Here is a 23,248-nt window from a genome sequence, read left to right as displayed (position 1 = left end):
ATATCATTGCAATATTGTTAATGCTGCCGCTTAAACTTTATATCTCTAATAAAAACTTTATTACACTTGTGTTGCATGCTCTGCAACAAATGTACGTGGTAAAAAAAGACCCAAAATTGATGGGTAGCAGTCCCCATGCATAACAAACTATTGGTTAAAGAGCCTACTCATCATGCTATCTTAGAGGAAGTTTGGGCCTGATTTTTCAAAGTGCTCCAAGAAGGGAGAAGATAGACTATCATGGGAGAACCTGGGTGACACCAGGTTTGCTGGATCACCCATTATATCTGTCCTCCCCAGTCCTGGAGAGCTTTAATAAATCAGGTCCTTTGAGCCATCATCCTCAAGAACAGAAGCAAAACTTTCCTAAGCAGAATGAAAGGAGTCAAGGGTTTTTTATAATGGAGATTATGCAGGGTGGCATTTGCAGGTAACTAAGCGTGTCTGCTTTGCATTGCTGTGGCTGGTTAGTTGTATACTATGGAAAATAATGCAATGCGTTGGTTGAGCCTTATACTTCTTCTTTTTTTTTTTCTCAATCTAAATATGTGAATTTTGTCAGCCCCCTGAGAAAAATGCACTCACTATGCATCTGATATCCTAACAGTTGCTTTTAACCATAGTAAGCTTCCATTGTTATCCTTCAGCATTTCTGACAAGCCACATACTAACCTATCCCAGCATCAGTGAGATCACTTAGCTTGATTTCTGCTTACACAGGCTTCTTGTAAAAACCTCAGTTAGATACTGCTTTGATTCAATTTGCCCCACATGCGCTTCAGTTCCTTTTTTTGGTACAAATGGGTTTAGCAGTTTCCACCTTCTCATTTTACCATCTTAATAAATATGCAAGATATACAATAGATATGAAAGGGATCATCAGTTGTCCTTTACAACAAGAGAGAAAGTGATTGTTTACATTTAAAGAAACTTTACTTGTTCTTTGTGTATCCTTGTTTTCATTTTGTTACCTGTTTAATTACACATGTGGGTGTTTAACTTTCCAATCAATTAAAATTTAAAACATAAAAGAACATTAAAGTGTTCTTGATTTGGATTCAAGCCTAAAAGGGGTGGGGGTTAAACAGGGAATTGTTTTATTGTCTTAGGAGGAAGAATAATATAAGACAAGTAAATAAAGATACAATTAAAGTTAAATCTTTATGAGAATCTCCACTGGGCAGGAGAGAGTTTGCTAAACCAAGGCTGGCTGTCTTGCACATGTCTTAACTCGCCTTATTGTGTGCTGAACATTTCCTGTAAAAAAAAATTTGGAAGTTCATTTTGGCTGACGGAGAACATTTTGACTTGACATGTTAAATTGGGAGCCAAGCTGAGGCGATTGTGCTTCTCGCTAGGGCATTCCAGAAAAAGGAAAGTTTGTTGTTGATGTAAATATTGTGACAGAGTATGTTTCCTATTGCTATTTCCGCAGACATCATTTTCAGCTAGTGTGACTGTCTAGTAAAAAAATAGGCTGCACTCTTGTAGATGCTCCATCTTCTGAACTGTCTGTGCACATCGGCTCACAATAGCTGCAGTATTCCAAGTATTTTTTGAAATCTGACAGCTTTTAAAAATGAGAATTTACATAATTGCAACCAGAAGTGAGACCTGGAAATGAAATGTTGTGACCCTTCTGCTCTACCGTTTCCGTCCTGTATTGTGTTGGCATAGCGCAAAGTGTGAGAACGCAAAACACCAGTCCAGCTCGAGTCTGACTGTGTGCAGACTGTTCTCAGTGGATATCGGATAAAACAAAGCAGCCAGTACATTAACTTGTGCATTAGGTTATCTGTTCTTGTTCCAATAATGCTATTTATAGCTGATAAGCAAGGCTCAAGTACAAAAAAGGCTTCAGAGTACACATGTCCAAAGGAAATCCCATTTAATATTTGTAATAGTGGACTGTTTTAGAGGTTGGAGCTGACGCAGTGTTACAGGGAAACTTTGATTTTGCATATATCTTAGCTTTTCTGTTTTTTTTTTTTTACTGGTAATTTGTAGGTGTTTTTACTGTCTATATACAACCTTTGGTTCATAAATACACTTTTTAAAATATGACAAAGAATCCCCACAGTTCTGTAGGTTAACTAAAGAGACAAACTCTTGTCTGTCTTTTTGTACACTCTAAAGGTGCGTACACACTTCCAATTTTTATCGTTCCAATCGAACGACGAACGATCGATTGGGCAAAAAATCGTTCGTAAAAAAGTAACCAACGACGCCGACGAACGAGGAAAGTCGCTGGAAACGAACGACCGGACCGACGGATCGGATTGGACGACGATCGTTGAACATCGTTCGTGTGTACGGTCGTTCGTTGATCGTCCATGTTCAGAGCATGCGTGATGAACGAACGTCCGTTCACTTTCCTGTCGTGCACATAGTTCCTCTATCGCTCAAACGATCGTATCTATTGTGTGTACAATATCTACGAACGATCGTGTCGTTAACTCTATGTGCAGGATCGGTGCTATACGATCGTTCGTATATATCGTGCATGAACGTTCGTCGTTCGTTTTCCAACGATAATAATTGGAAGTGTGTACGTAGCTTTAAACTCAGTCCTCTGATAAAGATCATTGACTTTGTCTAGCTTGCTTTAGGCCCACAATATCCATTCTTTCTTTACCTATAAGCTTTATCTCTTTATCAAGATCCGTTTTCTTTAGGGTTTTTGAATTTCTTTTTTGATACTGGCCATAATGACAACTGTTAAACTCTACATGGAGTAGATTGTGTGCTGTGATTAAATAGAGACTTTGAAGCACGATTTCTGAATAATTGCAGTTTGGACACTTATGCTCTTTTCCTCGTGGGCCAAGGGATCTAGACAATAATTTCCCACTGTCTCTACATTTCACTATTGTCAAAACACATTTTTAGACAAACAGTCATATATTCCTCAAAGCCCTAAAGACCTACAGTTGAAGGAGTTTTTACTAATTAACATTGATTAAAAGGTTTAGGGTAGCCAGTCATCAGTGTGATTTGTTTACTGTTATCTTAGGCTGGAATGCCATACTAATATATTTTTTAAAGGGGTACAGTGTGCATTTAAATCTTCACATTTCAAAGGCTATCCTCACCTCCTGCTACTTTGTGGCACCTCTGGGATACTTGGGTCATGACCTTACCATTAACTTTCTATTAAAGGCTTAAAACTCTGAGCTTTAATATATATTCTCCTTAGAATAGAGTTTCATTAAAAAGTGAAGATTATTGTTGTAGGGCCAATGGCATAAGTTTGAATGCTAGTTTTAATGTGAATATTGGCTTATGCGGGAATGGAAAATGTTTTTTGGCAGCTAGTTCTATGTCAAATGTTTTAATTATTATAATTATTTTGTATTTATATAGCGCCAACATATTATGCATTGTTTTACAGAGCCCATAGTCATGTCACTAACTGTCCCCTGGAGAAGCTCCCAATCTGTTGTTCCTGCTGTAGTCTGATCCCCATAACATAGTCTTAAGGGCAGTTTTTGGGGGAAGCCAATTAACATATCAGTTTGTATGGAAACCAAAGTGTGCAGAAGAAACCCACATAAATATACAAATTACATACCTATAGTGTCCGGGGCAAGCTTTCAACCAGAGCCTTTGAATATCTTTTTTAGGAAAGTTGCATGTTTTGGTGAACCTGGTTACGATAATTTTGCTTTTTGATTAAATGTTCATTCTCTTTGGATTGAGCATTAAAAAAATATGTTGTGCCCAGTACTAGTTTATATTTGCTATCAAAAAATCCAATTACATGTAATGTATTTACTACACTCTACTTACATTCCATCTGACAATATTGAAAGAAATCATATTTTCCAAGTGTTTTATTTTCATCCTGCAAAAGACAACTTACGTATCAGAAAAATTACTATTTCACACAAATTATTTGCACGGGTATTTTGCTTCACTTTTGTTGCGATACTTTCAAAATTTTTTTTTTTGTGGTCTGGACCATGTGACTACATGTATTCCCCTTCTTCCTCTTCTTTTATAGTTTTGGCAATCCTTCACAGATCCTGGTGGCTGACACCTTGCAACTTGCATCACATTGCTGGTTTTTGTGTCTGCATATTTTAAAGCTAGCGGAAGAAAACGGTACTGTACTCCACACTGCTGCCCCCATTTATTCTCTCTGGGGCTACCGTGCGGAAAAACTACTTGTAGCACCCCCCACCCCTGAGGCAACAGTTCCTTGGCATGAAGAAGCGGTAACCGTGCCATAAGCTTATGGCCAGTCTGAACATAGCCTTACTGTACTCTTAACAGTTTTTCCCTCAAAACTTTGAAGCTTTGATATAACCATTAGAACAAACCCATATAGCTCATACCCAAACACTATTATTGCATTATTGCATTGCAGAGGAGAGGGATTTACCTTCAGGCAGCTCTCCCTTTTCCCTCAGGGCACCGGAAGTATCAACGCCGGCCCCCGTACATAGAGGAGCAACTGCAAGGAGGCAGCACCGGAGCTCCGGTGGCTCTGGTAGTTCCTAACGCCCCCGTGGCCGATCCACCGGCTCCGGAGCCACGGGTTGCCGGCCGGCGTTAGGCCGGAACGAACTACCAGTTAGGCCGTATCTGGCCTAAAGGCCACAGTTTGCCAACTCCTGTGTTAGAAGAATATATGTATGTTAGATTATGATGAAAAATTTCTGACCTAATGTAACCAAATGAGTGTGAGTCTGAAATATTCAATATTTAAATTTAAAAGGTGACCCAGAAATTAAGAAATATTATGATACCTGATTGCTCCTTAAAAAAATCAACCTTTTTTGTCTAATTAATCCCCCCTAACAAATAGCATTGGGCTCCTGGCTAGGCACTCCTGTTCTGTAGCAGAGTGGATATGGTTAAAGGTAATGTAGGAGATCTATGTATGTGCTTTGAAAGGCTGGCATTGTAAACTTTTTTTTAAACAAATTACTTCACTTCAGGAGAATTTCTGTTCAAAGTACAGATAGTTCACTTTCATTACATTTTTATTGAGGAGTTTGTAGTGTAATAAGATAAAGAAGTACATCAGAAATGCCTGGAGTTTTACATAGAGCAAATAATCTTCCATATTACAGTTCAATCTATCACTTAGGTTTATACAAACACAGGAGTGACATTTAATACATATTTACTGCATATGATTAGTTTCATGCAGATAATCTTATCAAGCTTTAGCACTGCTTAAAATAGCGGGTTTTCCATGAGTAATTTATGATTACCTTTAGGGGCAGCTATATTGTGTTATAAATCACAGCTGAGAAGAAAATGCAACGAACACAGAAATACATTATTATTATTATTAAACAGTATTTATATAGCGCTAACATATTATGCAGCAATAAATAGGGGTTGCAAATGACAGACCAATACAAACAATGTCACATGAGCCTGCCAGAAAGAGCTTGCAATCTAATAGGTGAGGCTTAACTGATTAAGAATCAGAATATAGGAATAGAAAAATCTGGTTAAGGCAGAATGAAGCATTTTCTGCTTTTATTTATCTAAATAAAAAAGGAAAGTAATAGTTATGTGTATAATAAAATGGTATTAGAAAACAAAACAAATGGTTGTCCCACAGCCTCTCTGCCAAATCCAGCTTCTACACAGGTAATGCATTTCCACTACGGTCTCCATTTTTGGGAAACTTCTTTGTGTAAAGCTGCGTAAGGCTTTCATTACGATCGTTCGTCGTTCATGAATGACAAACAACGAGCGTTATACACATGACAGATTCTCATCCGATATCAGCCCTGAGGATATTATTGGACGAGAATCATCTGATGTGTATGTAGCCTAAGTCTACGTACACACGTGCAATTGTTCTAGTCTGATAATCGGCTCAGGGCTGATATCGGATGAGAATCTGTCATGTGTATAATGCTCGTTGTTTGTCATTCATGAACGAAGAACGATCTTAATCGTAATGAAAGCCTTACGCAGCCTTAAACAATTTCAAGAAATTTCCAAAATATTGAGACAGTAGTTGTCCGATATTGGATGAGAATTTGGCGTGTTTACAGCACCTGTCGTCCATCGTCTGAACGACCGCCCTGACGGATCCACAGACGCTTGACGACAAACAGCACTCGTTCATTCATTGTGCAGTCGTTAGTGGACAATTATTGCACGTGTGTACCCAACCTCAGACTTGGTACCTGATAACTAATTACAGTCACATCTAACAATATAGCAAATAAATATAACAAGGTCATTCAATACAAGTCATAGATATACACAATTCAGACTTTTATGAAAATTGCCATTCTGCTATATATATATATATATATATATATACATACACCTCCTGTTTACCTGTGGTTTTATTGCATTTGAGAATGGTTTTCACTACACTAAACAGTAGGTAATTATTGGACAGAAGACTTTTTCTGCTTTGAATACCAGATAATTGCTAATGATTATTTACTAATTACTAATAATTACAAAAATAAAACCCAAGACTGATTTATTAGCCTCACAGACAACTCTTTATCTAAAGATTATTCTGCTTTGAAGACTTATTAAATATTAACATCCATCCTTTTTTAATAACAATTTTATGTTAAATTAAAATGCAGAAATAATAATAGGAATATACAGTAGGATGTAAAATCCCAAATATTCTGTATGCTGCCCTATCTATGATATTTACTGTCTTCCAATCAGGTATCTAAAAACAATACAATATGTTACATGATCATCAGGTTTGTTTTACTTTTTGTAAAAGGTACCTGGTGTACCCCCTTTTGCTCCTGAATTTACCTGCAGATGTTTATGGGTAACTAACCAATTCAAAAAGTATGGTGAAGAGTACATGCAAAATGTGAAGCGTATGTTTTGATGCTTGGACCCTCTTGCCTTTCTGCCCTGACATAGACATAAATGTGCAAACAATGCATCAATATTTATTTAACCTGTGGCTTTGTCTTATAAGGTTCTGACTCTTGAGTTTTTGGGGAAGACTTAGCTGGATGCTTCAAGAGTTAAGCAGGTGCCAGATTTTTGTGAGAAGCAGGCACCTGCCAGGCAACTCCAGATAGCTTTGCAGCTCAGAGGCACTTTCCCAGGCTCCCAAATGAATGGTCACTAATAGCCGTGGGAGAGGGCTTTCCACTGTTCTACACCGTACCACAGACTCTATTTGGCAGCCATGTGGAATATCGAGTCAACTTGGCTGTGACTCCACTGGAAAACAAGTGTTGCTGGATAGTTTTACAGTGAAAACTTAGTGTCTGATATTTCCTCTCACTGTCCTGGGGCTGTGAATTACAGCAAGCAGGGCAGAATACCACTCCCTTGAAATGATTACTCACTCTAAAACATTCAATGCAAAAGTATAAATGCAAGCTTTAATAAAACAGACGTTTTGTTCATTTCTACATCTGTTCTGAGACTTGGAGATAACTGCAGGCTTTAGAGTCTTTAAACAGTTAGGGGTATAAGCAAAAAAAGAAATTGGAACACTTAATGCAATAACAACATGTCATATATATTATCTTAATCTAATCTTGCTCTGGTCACCGCACTAGACAACATTTGCTGATCTAAGCTTTATGATGGGAATTATAGTATAATATAGATGTCATTGAAATTACAAAAACGTCTGCTGTTATTGGATTAATGTAAAAGTCCATAACCAGCCATTGCTTTCTTTCATTTTATAAACTGTTCTTAAGACTGACAGCTGGAACCAGGTTGTTTTGTCCAACATGTTCTCTATCCTTTCCATTTCAGCCCATATTTGATGTGTGAGTACAAGAAACATTTAGATGATTTGTTTAAAACTCCAAGCAAAAAGTTATTGGGGTCACCTGAAATCTGATAACATATCGGTTGCCTAAGTCATAAGACCAACACAGGTGATTTTAGTAACTTAAATGTGCTGTTTAAATCTCCTTCAATAAATCGCCAAAGTGCTAATAGGTGGAAAAAATGTCTCCTTATGAAAGTAGTAATAGAACATAAGTCTAATGTACTTGCACACCCTTTCAGTGCTGCAAGCTTTCTTTAGGGCACGTCATCCTTAGTCCAAATTTCTTTCAGGTTAAGCATCTTCAGCCATCTTGATTGGTAGGCCCAGACAGACATAACTTCCATTCATGTGAGTTTTTTCATACCAGCTCCACTACAGAATGTACAATGAACTGTGCATACATTACTCAGTGTATGTTCAAAGGAGGGATTGTTGGCAGGTAAGAGAGAATAATCTAATAGGATGTATGATTATTATATGATGATTAAAGTTCTAGAGAGTGAAAAAGGAGAAATAGGGATATATTAAGCAATATAATAAGGGCCTAATATCTTGAAAAAGGACCCCTTGCCTTATAATGTATACAAACATAAGCGGGTTTGCTGTTTTGTGTATTTCTATGGAACTTTGCTGTTTAGACTTAACTAATTTTATGTTAAATCATACAAAAATCCAAAGGAGGGTCTTTCAAGGCAGATATCATCAGCCAAATAATCAATTTAAAACATAAAATTCATAATAATAACAATAAAATCACAAATTATTATTTAAAAAGCTCCTAGATAGATCTAAAAAAAAAGTATCTCGACGCGTTTCACAGGCATAGGCTGCTTCCTCAGGAGATTATTTGAGATATGTTAACATCAATTGAAATATCTAATTTTTGCTACCTACTCTTGGAGCCAGTGTAAGGGAATTGGGACAAACTGCCAGAGCATCCCACAGCGCAGGGAAGTGATGTGCTGCAGGGAGATCCTAGTGTCAATCCTTAATCAGTTTACAAGAATATTCACACATTTCCAAGGGATCCAAGTTCACTTCACAAACAAATAGGCAAGTCAACCCCACAGATCAAACAGTGAAAAGATTTGACACATGCCAGACTTACATGTGCTGCATGGATTTTTGTATGATTGTACTTATTTATATGGGATGTGGCAGGATTCCTTACTAAGTATATTTATATGCTAGGCATGTAATCCTTTGTTCGATCTAATTTTATGTTAATAGAGAAGAATATTAGAGGTATAGAAAACTTTTGGGCGGGCAGAACCTTTTATAAAGTTTCATAATAGTACAAGAAGCTGTGTAACCACAATTCTCCACAAGGGAATACGAAGCTCTATTCGTCCCTCAGGGTGCAAGAAGCCATACCTCCAGTATAAGCCAGACCAGTTGCTATTATCTGCTGTGAAGCTGCAAATTAAAACTTGTTTTACCTATATGTAGAGTTTATCTACATATTCTGTAAAGGATTTCACGCTCAATATGTCTAATGCACAAAATGTTGCTTTAGGCACTGTGTTAATCCACTAGTACCTTGGATATAGGAGTCATGTATGTCTTTAAACAGGTTTTTAGTTTGGGAACATACTAATTATTATTCCCCTTAAGCATAATGGGCAGTTGTTGACAATTCTGACACTTCCAATATCCATATTGTAGTTGATTGACTAAACCTCCCAGATGTTGTAGAACGTAATCATGCTAATCACTCTCACTTGCTGTGACTTTAAGCCAAGTTTATTACACCACACCTAAAATTCCCTTCAAAGATCAGAAACCAGGGAGCTTACATTTCTGTGGATTGTGTGGATCAGATCACCCATATTTTAAGTGCTAGTGAAAAAAATATATTCTCAATACGTTCTTTTGTAGATCAGTAAATAAACAACATGAACTAATATAAAGGTGTGTAGGTGGCCAGGGTAATGAGACAGCAGTTTTTAGCACCAGGAGTCTGCTGGTCAGCCCTTTCCAGAGAAGACAAGCTAGAAAACCTTGACTAATTGCAGTTGTCCCCCATGTAATTGCTGTCACAGAATGCGCCTTACAAGAACAAGGAAAATTAAGGACATTGGGGCTTTACATGGATACTCAATAGGTAGGTAGCTCATGCAGCATTCAACCAAACCAGAGCTTAGAAATTGTGACTAGATGGGAGGGGAAGGTTGAAAGTGGAAGAAAATTTTAATGTGAAAAAAAGCATGATTGTGTGGTGCACAGTAAACTTTCTAATAAGATCACACTTGTAAATCCAGCACTTTTCCCAGAGAAGGAAGTAAAACATGCCACTACCTACAATTTGTCTGCTGACATGAGTCACAGCAAAGAGTACGGCCATTCTGGCCATCTGAAAGTGATCAGCTTTTTATAGTCACTTGTTGAGTTTAATTAGCTAGCTTGCCCACCCAAATTGTAGTCTTGGCAGTCGGACCATTTTCATAATCAGGACTATGGTGTTAGTATTCTCTTAGCTAACTGTCCGTGGAGTGCTAGTCTGTTTTCCTTGGAATTACATGCCTTGTTCCATTGTTTGAAAAGTGTCCAGAAGTCAGATTAAACCAACAAACTGTTTTACATAATACTTTTAGAGCTGTGGAAATTAAATTAATTTTGGTTACAGAACATTCCCCTAATCTCTTTTTATTGATGGTTTTTCCAGGGCCATCTAATAGATTTGCAAGCTTCATGCTGGGGCCTTGCCGCTCACTTACTTATTCTCACTGAAGCAAAGTCTCTGCCTCCCTGCTGTGTTAGCCTATAAAACCTCTCTGGAGCATGTTTCATCTTAACTATGATTTTTTTTTACTGTGCTTTTACCTATGGTAACCCAACCACATCACTTATCTTTTACAGGAAAACCTTAAAATGTTGGACCTATGGACCGTAGGCAACATGCTTTCTGTATATACAAAATGTTGCCATTGGGTTGCTTGTTCTATGAATCCAGAGCCTACAAAGAAAGAGGAAATAAAAAAAGGAACTGATCTTTTAGAGAATTATTGACTCCTCTTAGAGCCTCAGCTTTATCCCCTTTAGCTCTGCCATTGGAATAACCAAAAAAAGATTCAAATTTACCTAATTAAAGAAAAAAAGGTATAGGTTAATAATATTTGTTGTTCTTTGCCCTTGGCTACCTATCCTGTAGCCTAATTCCACATCTTTTAAAAAGATCATAGTTAAATAGTTAATTTACCTACATTTATCTACAAAAGTAATTCCCCTTTCCTAGTGGTTTCATAAAGTCAGTTTATCTGCCTTTTGCATGTGGTAAAGAACTATGCATATTAGTCATTTTTTGACATTCTGCTCTGCATGTTATTTCTTGTGTTTTATTTTTGTCTTCAGTTGCCATGTTGCCTAAAATGGGCAAGTACACAAAAAAAGACTTCGTCATTTTGTAGGTGTGGTCACCTTGTGCTACCTGCATGGCTTTCCGTGTGTTCTGTAGTCATGTGATATGTTCTATAGTCATTGGATATGTCCTAGATTGTTGTTTCCCGAGAAGCTGTGTATTGGAACAGATGATTGACCCCGTCCACATGACTTGCTGGAAGGTGGAAGCTCACAATATTACCAAAAAGTAGTTTTCCAGGCAATTACCACAAATAACAAGCATAGATAATGAGCCTACAGAAACAAAAGACACCAAAAAGGTCTTTCAGTTTAAATTCCATGAACACGTTTTACCAGCAGCTATGTAAAAAGCAAATACAAAAGTAGAATTACCCTTTAAAGCAGCTCTAAACTCAAAGAAGTCACCAGGAGAAAGAGCTAACTGACAAAGATATGCAACGTTCCCTTTGTAAAAAAAATAAATCCCTTTCTCCTGGTGGCTTTTTGTGTAAACTTTATACAGTATGGTGCATGCACCATGTGGTACAAAACCAGCCATCGAAGACCATAGGATATCCAATGTCCAAAAGAGGTCTCCATCTTAATGGAAGTCTGCCACAGAGCCATCGGTTAAGTTGGCACCTTTGGAAGTATTTGCCATATTCAACAAGTATGCTGTGCAGAAGCTCACTACCCACCAACGAGTTAGGTTCCTCTTTAAGTGTAGCATATTTAAAGGGGAGGTTCCTTGTGTGCCCTATAAAAGATGGGTTATGTGACTCATGGTACTAAATCATTATTTCACAATACTGTGACATGTCTTGATTGTGGATATTTTAGAGGATTTTGTGAAAACAGCATAGGCAGCTTTAGATTTTTCTGCAGGCCTACTTTACTACACATTATTCCTGAAGAGTTGGAATAAGGTTGAATGTGGTCTTAAGCAATCTCCATCCCTATGACTTGGTAATCCTTTTCTCTATAATAATGATTGCAATAGGCTATTAGAGGCCAAACAAAATGCATTCTCTTTTTTTTCAGGCCTTATAGCTCTAATCAAGTGAACTGTTTCTCTGGTTTACCACATAAGCAGTTAGATTGTAGCTCAGGGCCTAAATATTCATTTGGCCCTAGGTTCCACCCCAACCTACATTATGCTTGTCCCAGTTTAACATGAATCCTGGTATTTATAAACTATACAGAGCCATGTATTAACTTCAAGTATGGAAAAAAAACTGTTTCCCAATAAGATTCAGATTTTTTTATTCCAGCCATGTTTTTTCCTTTATAGCTACCTTGAATCTGAATGAAAGTGTCTGTATGTTTATAAGTAATGTTAACATTTCTGACCTGTGTGCACATGTAATCACTTTAAAGGGGGGTAAATATTCTGAATGAAATATTCAGTTTAGAGCAAACAAGTTAGTTCACCACTATTTCTGATTTGCAGCTTCCCAGGTAGATTTGCTATGAAAGCAGTTCATTTAAATAGGGGTATTTTAGCTATAGATGGATGTTACTGAGATAAATCAATCACAATTTTAGGTGAAAGATCTTTTCCACTTTTTTTTTGGCATGGCCTCTCTTGGAATTTTCTCCTTCCAAACTGTAATCTTTGCAGTGGGGAAAAAGTGTCCAAGAAATGAGTGCTCTTTTGTAAAGACTTCAGATTAAATATGTGGAGGGACCACTCGCTATACCCTATTACTATACCCCATATACCATTTATATACTATTTTCCTGGCTGTATAGGAAATGTAGCTTAATAAAATCAATGTATCTGTATTTACACAATTATACATTTTGGTTCAGCCTTTTAAAAAAAACAGTAAAATACAGAGAAAGATTTGAATTAGTGTATTTTTAAAGCTAACTTTACCCAAAATACATATTAGCTCTCTTATGTCTAATGATGCCATTCAATATAAAATTATAGTACTAACCTCTGTCATTTTTTTGTTCTGTAGAGAATTGTTTTTTTCAGTTCTCAGACCATTGCAGATATTGCTTTTACAATCACCCTGCCCTTTCCTGCATTGTTGTGTTAATAAGAAGATGACAACAAAAGGCAACACCTGTTTTATGAAATGATAAAATGTCTGCACTGGCAGGAGCCATAGATCAGAATTTCCATACAGCAGAGGGGGCAACCTTTGCATTAGTTTCACTTGTTGCTGTTAAGTTGCTGTTCCTGCATGATATGTGATAAACTGTCCATATCTCAGGAGCATCAAAGAGCACTGCCTGCCGCAAGGAATAAGTACTGTGCCTATTTCCATCATCCTGGATAAATAAGAAATTGATCTGTGTAAGGTAGAAATAGCTCCACCACAAAGGTAACTTTCCATATGAATTTAGGCAGACATAAAATACACAAATAAATGATGTTCTGTAATCATTAATACATCTTTTCGAAAGATGATGTTATCATTGTGCTGCTTCTCCTTTTACTGGGGTCTTGGGCTCAAAGCAAGACAAATGAGCTATCAGATTTGGACCATCTATTAGAATAAAAAGTTCTGTGAGGAAATACTGGCTGTAACCATTTTCATCATTTCGGCTTCTATTTGAATTCTATTTTAATATTTTCTTAATGAATACACAAGTGGATTTTTTTTTTCTTTTTTTTACCATTTAGACGCTTCAAAGCATTCCTGTATAAATCCCATACCTATATTATATAGGGACAAAACACTGAGTGAGACAGAACAACTGTGGAAAAATACCACCCACACATGAAAGGATGACCAACAGACAGTACCAAAGATGTAATTGGAATTAGCACATTGCCTAATTTATGAGTATTTCCTTAAATTGTGCTCACGTAATATTAAAAAAAAAAAGTGATTCATTGTCTGTGTATTCAGGAAGAACAAAGAAGTGAAAGCTGTGTTTGCTGCTGTGTAGACAGACATGGCTTTTCAGACATCTTCCACCACAATGCGAGGGCACCCAGACTTGTGAATCTGCTTAAAGACGAAATGTCATTGCCCCACAATCATAGTGCTGTATTATGTCACATATTCAGGCCTTGCATGGATAAAATGACAAAACGCTGTCAAAGCAGAGGATTGTTTTATAGAAAACAAGATTCCTCTTGTGACCACAATCTTGAATGGAATTAGAAGATTATGAATTGGCAGAGTAAGAGAGGAACACAAAGAGGTCTTGGAATTACACTGGACGTCTCAGTTCCTCCAATTTCCTTTCAGGAATAAAAACTTGCAAGCTATTAATATGAAAACAGGTGAGCCTTGTTTTAAGATTCAGTTGGATAAAATTTTAATAAAGATCTGTTTTTTTTGTTTTTTATTTCTTGGTAAAATTTTATCAATTATTTATATGTATCCTAACCCCGTACACATAAGCAAAACCACTGCCAATTGTGCATGCAACTAAGTGATTCAATTGAATTTCTGATCAGTAATTCTTTGAAAGACCAAAAACATTGCAAGCATAAATAAGGCTTAGTATTGGCTATTAAATGCACTCGATGAGGTCAAATGTTCTAGGCCTAAAACTGTTTGCATGGCAATATTAGCCCAGTACAGCGGATGAAAACATGGAAAGGATGATCAGAATCTGGAAGTCTTATTATGTACATTTGATGATTAAATTAGGAAATTTCAGCCCAAATTTTCTATAAATTTGTCAGGACACCTTTCATTAATGGAAACTGTAACTGCATTTAGATAAAAGTCAATATAATCAATTGAAAAGGCCATTCCCAACCTCACTTCCATGGAACCCTGGGGTTCATCTAGAGGTTGGCATTCCTTGAATGTGGATTCTTTTGGATGACTGACCTCCCACTTGCTGGTCTTACTTGCATGGTTCCAAGGCCCCTTGGCAGAGCCAGCCACATGGCACCAGTGTCTTTAGGATGGCATTCAGACCTCTGCTGTAAGGAGAGCATTCTCTCAGCACAGCACTATATGTAATAGAATTTTTTTCCACTGAAACCCAATGAATTGGTTTTTAGCAGGGGTCCACCATGACCTGGAAGGGTTCCTCTGGGGTAAAGGGTTGAAATAGCTCATTCAATGTCTTGTCCAGCTTCTGCTAGAAGAGGGAAGGGATATGACCTCCGTGTTGAAGTTCAGAATTTACAGTTACCACCAGAACACAAGACAGAGGGAGGTTTTCCATTTACCTGCTTCAGTAACAACTTTCTTATTTCCCTTTTATGTTCGAAAGATTTTCTCTCACTTCCTGTTCTATCTTTGGGCAGAAACATTCAAAGCTAAAAAAAAGTGTTCACTATAGATCAACATACCTCCCAATTTTCTGAGAAGACCAGGGACACCCTACAGCACAAAGTGTAAAGGACAAACCTCTGCCAAGTCCCCAGTTACATTGGCCATGTAGAATAGTGGAATTCTTATCCACATTCTAGAAACTTAATGGGAAAGGGCTGGGGGGTTAATTTTGATAATACTATCTATGACTGCCAATGCCTTGAATAACTGTATCACTACATAGTTTTCACAATAAGTATGTGCACTTTTGCCGCTGTACTTGCTGATTATAGACACTGCTCCTTGCCTACTAATATTTCACAGTGAATGGGTTTTACTACTTGTCTCCGTGTGCAAGCCTATAGGTCAGCTCTGAGCTGACTTACTGTCTCTCTCAAACAAGGTACCTTTCCTCAAGAAGAACTTGTGGGAACAGAAATAGACGATATCAGTATGACTAATGAATCAGTTACCTATAAATAGAGTAAAGCCAATTGAGTCTGAAAAGCTGAAACTACCATTGTACATTACATACATATTTCAAGTTAGAAATACAACAGATAATCCAGCCAAGATGAGAATGACAGTCCTTGAGCCTCCTCTTTTGTGGCCTTAACAGGATGCCTTCAAGAAGGTATGGCAATACCTTTCTTCATATACAGATAATCAGGGAACACCTAAAAATCAATATACACAATACATTAATTAAAATATAAATTGTTAATAATTTGGAGTAAACTAAAATTATAGCTTTGAGCTTTGACAAACGAGCTTTACAATCAGCCCTTATTGACACATGTAGCTGGAAGCACTGTGGAGCAATTTATCCTATAAAGTTCACTGCTTAAGTCTAGAAGGAAGTGGTTCCAGTTCCTTCCTTAGTGGCTCAGCTTCCCCAATCACCATCTCTGTGTTACTATTAGTGATTAGAAACATGGAAAGAGTGCTTCTTCTGACTCCAGTGCTTCTTTTGGTAATTTTCAAGCTAAATCGCACCACAGTACCTACATCTACAGAGGTCAGGGAGGGTACACTAACACAGTAAATTCATATAATTTGAGCTTGTATTTTTGTTTTTTATATTACCAAAAGGGTTTATTTATGAGACTTGAAGACTAAACGTCTGAGGAAATGTATAATTACTTTGTACATATTTTATTTCTTGGTATAGTAGTTAAATATAAAGTAATAATAATTTGAAGCCTTTTATTACCCAGCAGGTGGAACTCTTGGCTTCTTTTTACGTTTCTTGAAAAGAATTATTTGCAAAAAGAAATAAACATACCTTGTTTACAGAAAGCAATAGATCAATGTGAAATGGCTCATCACCATGCCTCAAGAAATATTTGTATGGCCTGAGATTAAGATATTTGCATTAAAAATAAAAGAAATACTAAAAAAGTAACACTGACCCAAAAACTATTCATTTTAGGAATCTGTTCCTGGGTACAACAAGGAGCTAGGCTCAGTGATATAAAGATGTAGCAAGCACTATATGTTTGTCTTATGTAATATTGTTACATTTTATCGTGTTCCTAATATTATTCCTCTTCATCTATTTTAAAATGTGTAGTACAGTGAAAAAAAAAGTTTGTGAAATCTAAGGAATGCAGCCCCATATTATGTACATTGGCAAAAGATTAGTTCCTGGCTGACCAGCCCATTGTACATTGTTGCTGACTGTAGTGCTGTGGAACATTTAGGTGGCCGTAGCAAAATATATCTTTGAGTCTCCAGTCTTTATTCTTTTATGGAAAACGTATAAATTAAGGTTTCGTCACATGAAAGAATGTTTTTGTCAACTTTTTGATGATTTTGACCCTTCACTGATCTGGACAACCATTCTAGAAACCGTTCCATCAGTGTTGAATTTCTTACATTTGGAATTTGTCTATCTGATGGTGGACAGATGGAGTCTTGAGTCTTTAGAAATCATTTTGTAACCTGTGACCTCCGAAACTTTTCAATCATTTCTTGGTATGTCAAGTACCTTCAGTGATAAATCACACATTTTTGTTGCCATGTCCCCATTACAGTACCAACTATATTTATGGGATTTGCAGCCTTAAACCAACTGATATTCTTGAATCAGTCTAGATTGCACATTTTTTAACATGATTTGAATATTCAAAATTACATTGACCACATTGGATGATGAGTGTCATAGCCACAAGCTGACACGTTGCCAACATGTTTTGCTTCTCAGCCAACATAATATACACAGCACTTTGTATGGGTGGATAATTATTACTGACTCTGGTTAATGAGGCCTAGGGGTGATGTACAAATAATAGCATTGTTTTAGTGGCACCCAGCCATTTTTTTATGTATGGAAGAATTCCAGATTCAGTGACATGCTGTTTCATTGTTGATATTTCACACCGACTTTATAAATGGTGGGTTTTTCTTGTGAGTCATTAGCTGTTTTTGTCCCACTCTGTAGTGCAAGAGCATTCATGCAATAAAATTTTAGTAGTCAAAAGGAATTGTGGGTGATGCTGTTTTTATATTACAAGCATTTAAAAGAATGCCCCTATGAAGGTGTTTAAAATATCTCAAGGCTTCTTCCCACCTGTGTCAGGACTTTAAGTCTCTTGCCCTTGCTGGTGGGCTTATGACGTGCAATAGCAGTGATTTTACCAGAGAACAAAATTCTGTTGGAAAAGTTTCCAACCCTTGCAGGTTCAAAATTCACCCAGTGGGTTAGGTACGTACACTAAGGCCAAATATTTAAAAAACTGCATTACTGAAAATTATTTTCAAAGAGGGTCCTTTGAACATTTCCCAAGTTTCATGGAAATGTGCCCCATAAAGAATAATTGCACTTATACAAAACTTGTACTATATCCCCAACCCAGTCAAATGTATAAGAACAGACCCTGATGTTGAGATACTTCCCACTGCCTGTAATGGGCTGCCAAAAGCAATGGCTTTATTGATATTCCTCTTGTGTGTTGCACCTCCATCCCATGCACATTCCAGTATCTGCTAGAGACATGAATAGGGTTATCTTCTCAGTGTTGCGAAGACCTGAAAAACTTCATGAGATGTTGGCAGATGAGAGATGTGCCTTAAGGATGTAAACAGAGCAGCACATATTGGATAAGGGGATATGTCTTCATCTAAAGTCTGTAATATACATTGTGTATTTTGATGAGATGAGCTTGAGGAGTGGTATTTGCACTTTGTGTTAAAATGTACATATTCTTTAAACCAGTGTTCCATAGGGTTTGGGGGGTTTCTTGAGAGTTTGCTAGGGGTTCCTTTAGCAATGAGCAGTTTGTGCCTCTCAGGTCAGTTTTAGTGACACCAAATATAATTATAGCTATCTATAAGGGTGACATTGTTCCCAAAGGTCAGCAATGTAAGAGGCATCCTTCCTAATGTACTTTGAGCTGTGGATATAAGGGGTTCCATGAAGATTTTAGGTATTTCAAGGGTTCCACCATGTTAAAAAGGTTGAAAAACAATGATTTAAACGTTCATAAAGCATATAGCCTTATATCCTGAATGTCTTTATCTTGCATTCCAACTAGTCCAGGCATGGGCAAACTACAGCCCGCAGGCCTTATACGGCCCAATACGGTTGTTTTTCTGGCCATTTAGGTGAGCCGCAGAACATGTCCCCTGTTGGTATCCTGGCTCGTGGAGGTGGGTGGGCTGTGTCCCTGCGCATAACCCACCCACTCCCCCATCACAGGCTCAGATCTGTGATGGGAGACTGGGCAGGGCTATGCTATCATGATGTCACGTTCAGTGGCGTCATGATGACATAACCCCGCCCACTCTTCAATCCACCCGGCCCCTCTTTCAATTTTATATTGTGGCCCCTGACTGAAAAAATTTGCCCACCCCTGAACTAGTCCCTATAGTAGCCCTTTTCTTTTTCCAAGCTTAGTGTGGAACACAGCCACCCACACCATGGTATGAGACAATGAAGTCCTAGCAATATCATGTGACCCAAGGCTGCTGTTTACTTACTGTATTCTAATTGACTAGAGTCCTTCAACAAACACAATGCACAATTTAATATTTTATTTTTTGTGGGTTAGAGGAATTTTCGGGGACAGGTACAGAATTTTTACACGATTTTATCATTATGCTCATTTCCTATCTCTGTTTGTCTCCCCAGGAAACACATTACGGATTGCGGCCTACTTTATTAAAAGATGGGTTAAACTTCGCTGTGTGATCAAACATCACTATCGAGGTATGATATAACTGTTTCTTTGTGTGTGATCAGTAAAGTTATGAGTTCTGGTCTAAAAGTCAGCTTGGGTATCCCTTGTTGCATTTACAAGACCACTCCACCTCTAGCAAAAAAATGGAAAAATGAGGAGACTGCTTTAGGCTTGCCAGCAGCAAATCACTGGATGGTCTTTGTGGAAGAAATCATTTGTACACACTGCAGTCCTTCACTTTATCTACATTACACTCCTTTAATCCTGGGCTTGGTGTTAAAAAAAAAAAAAAAAAATAGGTGGTGGGGATGTGCAGCGACCTAGGGTCCCTGTCTCTTGTTTGTATCTGTTATGTTTCTTTTCCCCTTTCAAGTCAATATATTTGGAAAAGCAAGTTGGATTAGCTCAATGTAACTCCTTCAAAAAAAAACTCAATCATAGGTTAAAAGAACTCAGAAGGACCCAATAGCATACTGCATTTGACTTATGTCTGTTGTCAGTATTCATAAACCCCCAAAATATTTTTCAAGGATTCTTGTCTGAAACATATTAAACAATAATATCCAATAATCCTTTAGGGAATATTGGTGAAATTAGCTAATTCAGTTGGAATTAGCTAACTTTCCAGCCAATCAGAATTATGTTTTTTTTTTAACATTTTTGGCATTCTTTGCAGAACTAAACCCAAAAAACAGAAAGTAATTGGAAAGTAGAGGTTTTTGACAGAAGAGCCACACAACGTTTTTTTTTTAGCCAAAAAAAAACTCCTTCCCAGGGACTAGTAGCTTTTTTTTGCCTACGCTTCATGGGACATGCACCATGCTGTATAAAGGCCCTCACCGTACACAGCACCGACAAGAATAAAGCAAAACACTAAGGACAATGTAACTTCTCTGCACGTTCAGGAGTTGCATCATCAGTGACTGTATAATAGCCAAAGAAGATGGCGGTGAACCCAGAAGAGTCAGCAGTAAAGATGGTGGCTTAAGGGGATGCATCAGTGACTGGTTCCTGGACCTTTCATCGCTACAAAGTGCCTACAAAAAGGCAAGAGTGTGCCATAATTTTGACAAAAGCTCACTCGCACCAATTTGGTTCCATTTTAAGGGCACATTCACACTGTGGCAGGCTGCACAGCATTAACATCTAATGTTTGCCTGATCAAGTATGTTAAAAAAAAATCAACAATTTCCACTTGACTTTGTTACATGACTGGAGGCTTGTTCATAAATCCTTCCTATGGGCTAAAGTAGTTTGACCCTGCTGTTTACCCTCCTTTGCGGTATTTCCACGTGTGGCTCGGGGTTAATTTTCAGTGCCAAAAGCAGTAACCCCGAGCCACACTCGGGGTGGAATTTTAAATGGGATTGCAAAGCTTACCTGGTCCCCACGTGCCCGTGGCATCTTCCAGCGATGCCCGGCATCTGTGTCGTCTGGTGATGCCTTCCTGGCATCTTCGTCCCCAGCGTGTGAACGTTGAGGACGCGAGGCCAGGGGACGCAGATGCCAGGCGGGCATGGGACATGCGAGTGTGCGGCTGGGGGGCGGAAGTGTGCGACTGAGGGTGGGACCAGGCGGGAAACTTAAGTATTTTTAAATGTGCCGCTTTGATATTTAAAAAAACTTATATGTTTAGTCTGCCAGAGTTAAGAGTTGGATTTATGTGATCCAGCTATACACTTTAGTAGCATATTTCTAATAACATGACCCTAAAAAATGAACATACCAACTCATATAACAGCACTAGTTTCATAGGATTGATGTAACTGTAAATAATCTTCATAGTAATATAATAATTCTTGCACAGTCTATTTATACACAGATACGTCTCATTGTACCTGTCATGTACCAACCAGGAGTAATTTATTCTCATTTTGGAACTGTTATTTGATAAATTGTTTTTCTTTGTTGTTGGTATTGCATGGGGCCGCTTTGTTGAACATGATGTGGTGGGAACCATTTTTGACATGTTACAGATTACTGTAGCAGAATGTGCATATATCTTGTTTAGAAATTCCACAAGAAAAGAAGATATTTGACATACATAGACAGAAATATGAACTTTAGATATTTTAAATCGAATCTCATCTGAGATTGATTTCATCCTTTAGGATATATCAGCTGGTCAGAGGCAACAAATGCATTTTGTAGCAATTCACCGAACCTGTGAAATGTGAGTCTACATTGTTCTCATTATTGGTCAGATGTAACTTGATAGCAGCCTTTAGGTGGTGTTATCAAAAGGATTTTCTTTTCTCAGGCTACAGCATGGAATTTATGATCATTTGATGCCGCAATGATAATTATGTAGCTTTTTTTTTTTTTGAATAAAAGAATTCTTTGCAGTTCCTATGTGTCTTCATATACAAAGTGCATGTAAAATTCTCCATGTTCATGAATAATTGGTTTCCATAGAACTAGGAAGCTCACAGCTTGGGCCACAAAAATGATTTATATAAAAGATATCAGTGTGCAACACTGGCTATATTTTCTCTAAGAACCTACATGGCATGTATCTGATCTTAGTTTGCAATCAGTTGTTAAACAGGAGCAATGTCCAATTTTAACCAACACTATTTTAGGCTGATCAGTCCAAAAAATTAAAGCTGAACGCCTAAAATCAATTGCAAAAAATGCAAATGAAATGGACATAATAGTTCTATTTTACACGAACAAGCATTTGTATTTCTGCCCAACCATCACAGATTGGCCACACCACCCAGGCCTCTCTGTAGTAGCAGCAGAGCAATGATATATCTCTCATTTTGCTTTCTTCACCAATCACCATGCTGCTCGCACCACAGAAGAACTGATTGGATCCTTGTGCTGCTTTTCCACCTTCAGGTTGAACATTGCTGTCCCCTGGACACACATTCCCACAACCTGGTTGTACAGTGTGACAAAGCTGTGTATTTTTTAAATTGTCTAGCCTAAGTGAAAGTCCTTTGGAATACAAAATAGAAAAAATATATAGGTATTTTACCTGTTTACCTGGAGTTTTGATTTAATTTGTGAATTGAATGCCTGTCTGCTAAATAATATATTTAATATAGTTTTGAGGCATTGGGAAAAGGTAATGCAGATGTCATAGGGGGCTATCGCCATTGTGTTCATTGCCCCTTCCTATAATTGCGTAGAAGTGCTAGATATCATCTCATATACTTTTACTGATAAAATCAAAATATGAGGTAGTGTTTACTCACAGATCTTCCCAGCATTTGCCCTTCATTAAAACTGTCCCCAAAGCTGTCAGCAGTAAGATTGTTTTCCTGCTATGTTGCGACTTTATGCATAACAAAAAACGTCCGTGTTTCCTAATCTGACAGTTGTTATGTTGGCAATTATGCTGTCAGTGGAATTATTTTTGTGCTTTAAAAAAATAAATAAATAAAAAGTGATAAACCCATCTACTAACAACATGCAGATATTCTATAGCAAAGTTTAGGATTGTGATTCAGGGCCAGGATGGTTTTTCAAAAAGATCTCTTGTGGGATCTCTGCACTTAAATCCTTGGGTCTTCATATCTGTTGTATCCATTATGTTGTATCACGTTTTTTGTTGAGTTTTCTTTTTCTTCTTTTTATTATGGAAAATACAACAGGAGGAGCTGAAAAACACAAAACTTTCAAGTAGACAGGAACAGAGATAGGAATTATGACAAGGACATCTGAGTGCTGGAGTATTCTCATTCATTCTCTCTCTCTCTCTCTCTCTCTCTCTCTCTCTCTCTCTCTCT

General features: G+C 37.6%; 1 protein-coding gene across 1 annotated transcript in view; it reads left to right on the top strand.

Annotated features, from left to right (window-relative positions):
* The window catches only part of SLX4IP (SLX4 interacting protein), a 90,755-nt gene that overhangs the window by 52,396 nt on the left and 15,111 nt on the right, over positions 1-23,248 (top strand). The window contains exon 6 of the mRNA XM_072409623.1: positions 19,463-19,540. Within this exon, the coding sequence (XP_072265724.1) occupies positions 19,463-19,540 (78 nt within the window). The remainder of the gene's footprint in view (positions 1-19,462; positions 19,541-23,248) is intronic.

The sequence above is a fragment of the Pyxicephalus adspersus genome, chromosome 4 (genome assembly GCF_032062135.1).
Source record: "Pyxicephalus adspersus chromosome 4, UCB_Pads_2.0, whole genome shotgun sequence".
Lineage (NCBI taxonomy): Eukaryota > Metazoa > Chordata > Amphibia > Anura > Pyxicephalidae > Pyxicephalus > Pyxicephalus adspersus.
This window is presented reverse-complemented; position numbering and strand designations above follow the sequence as displayed.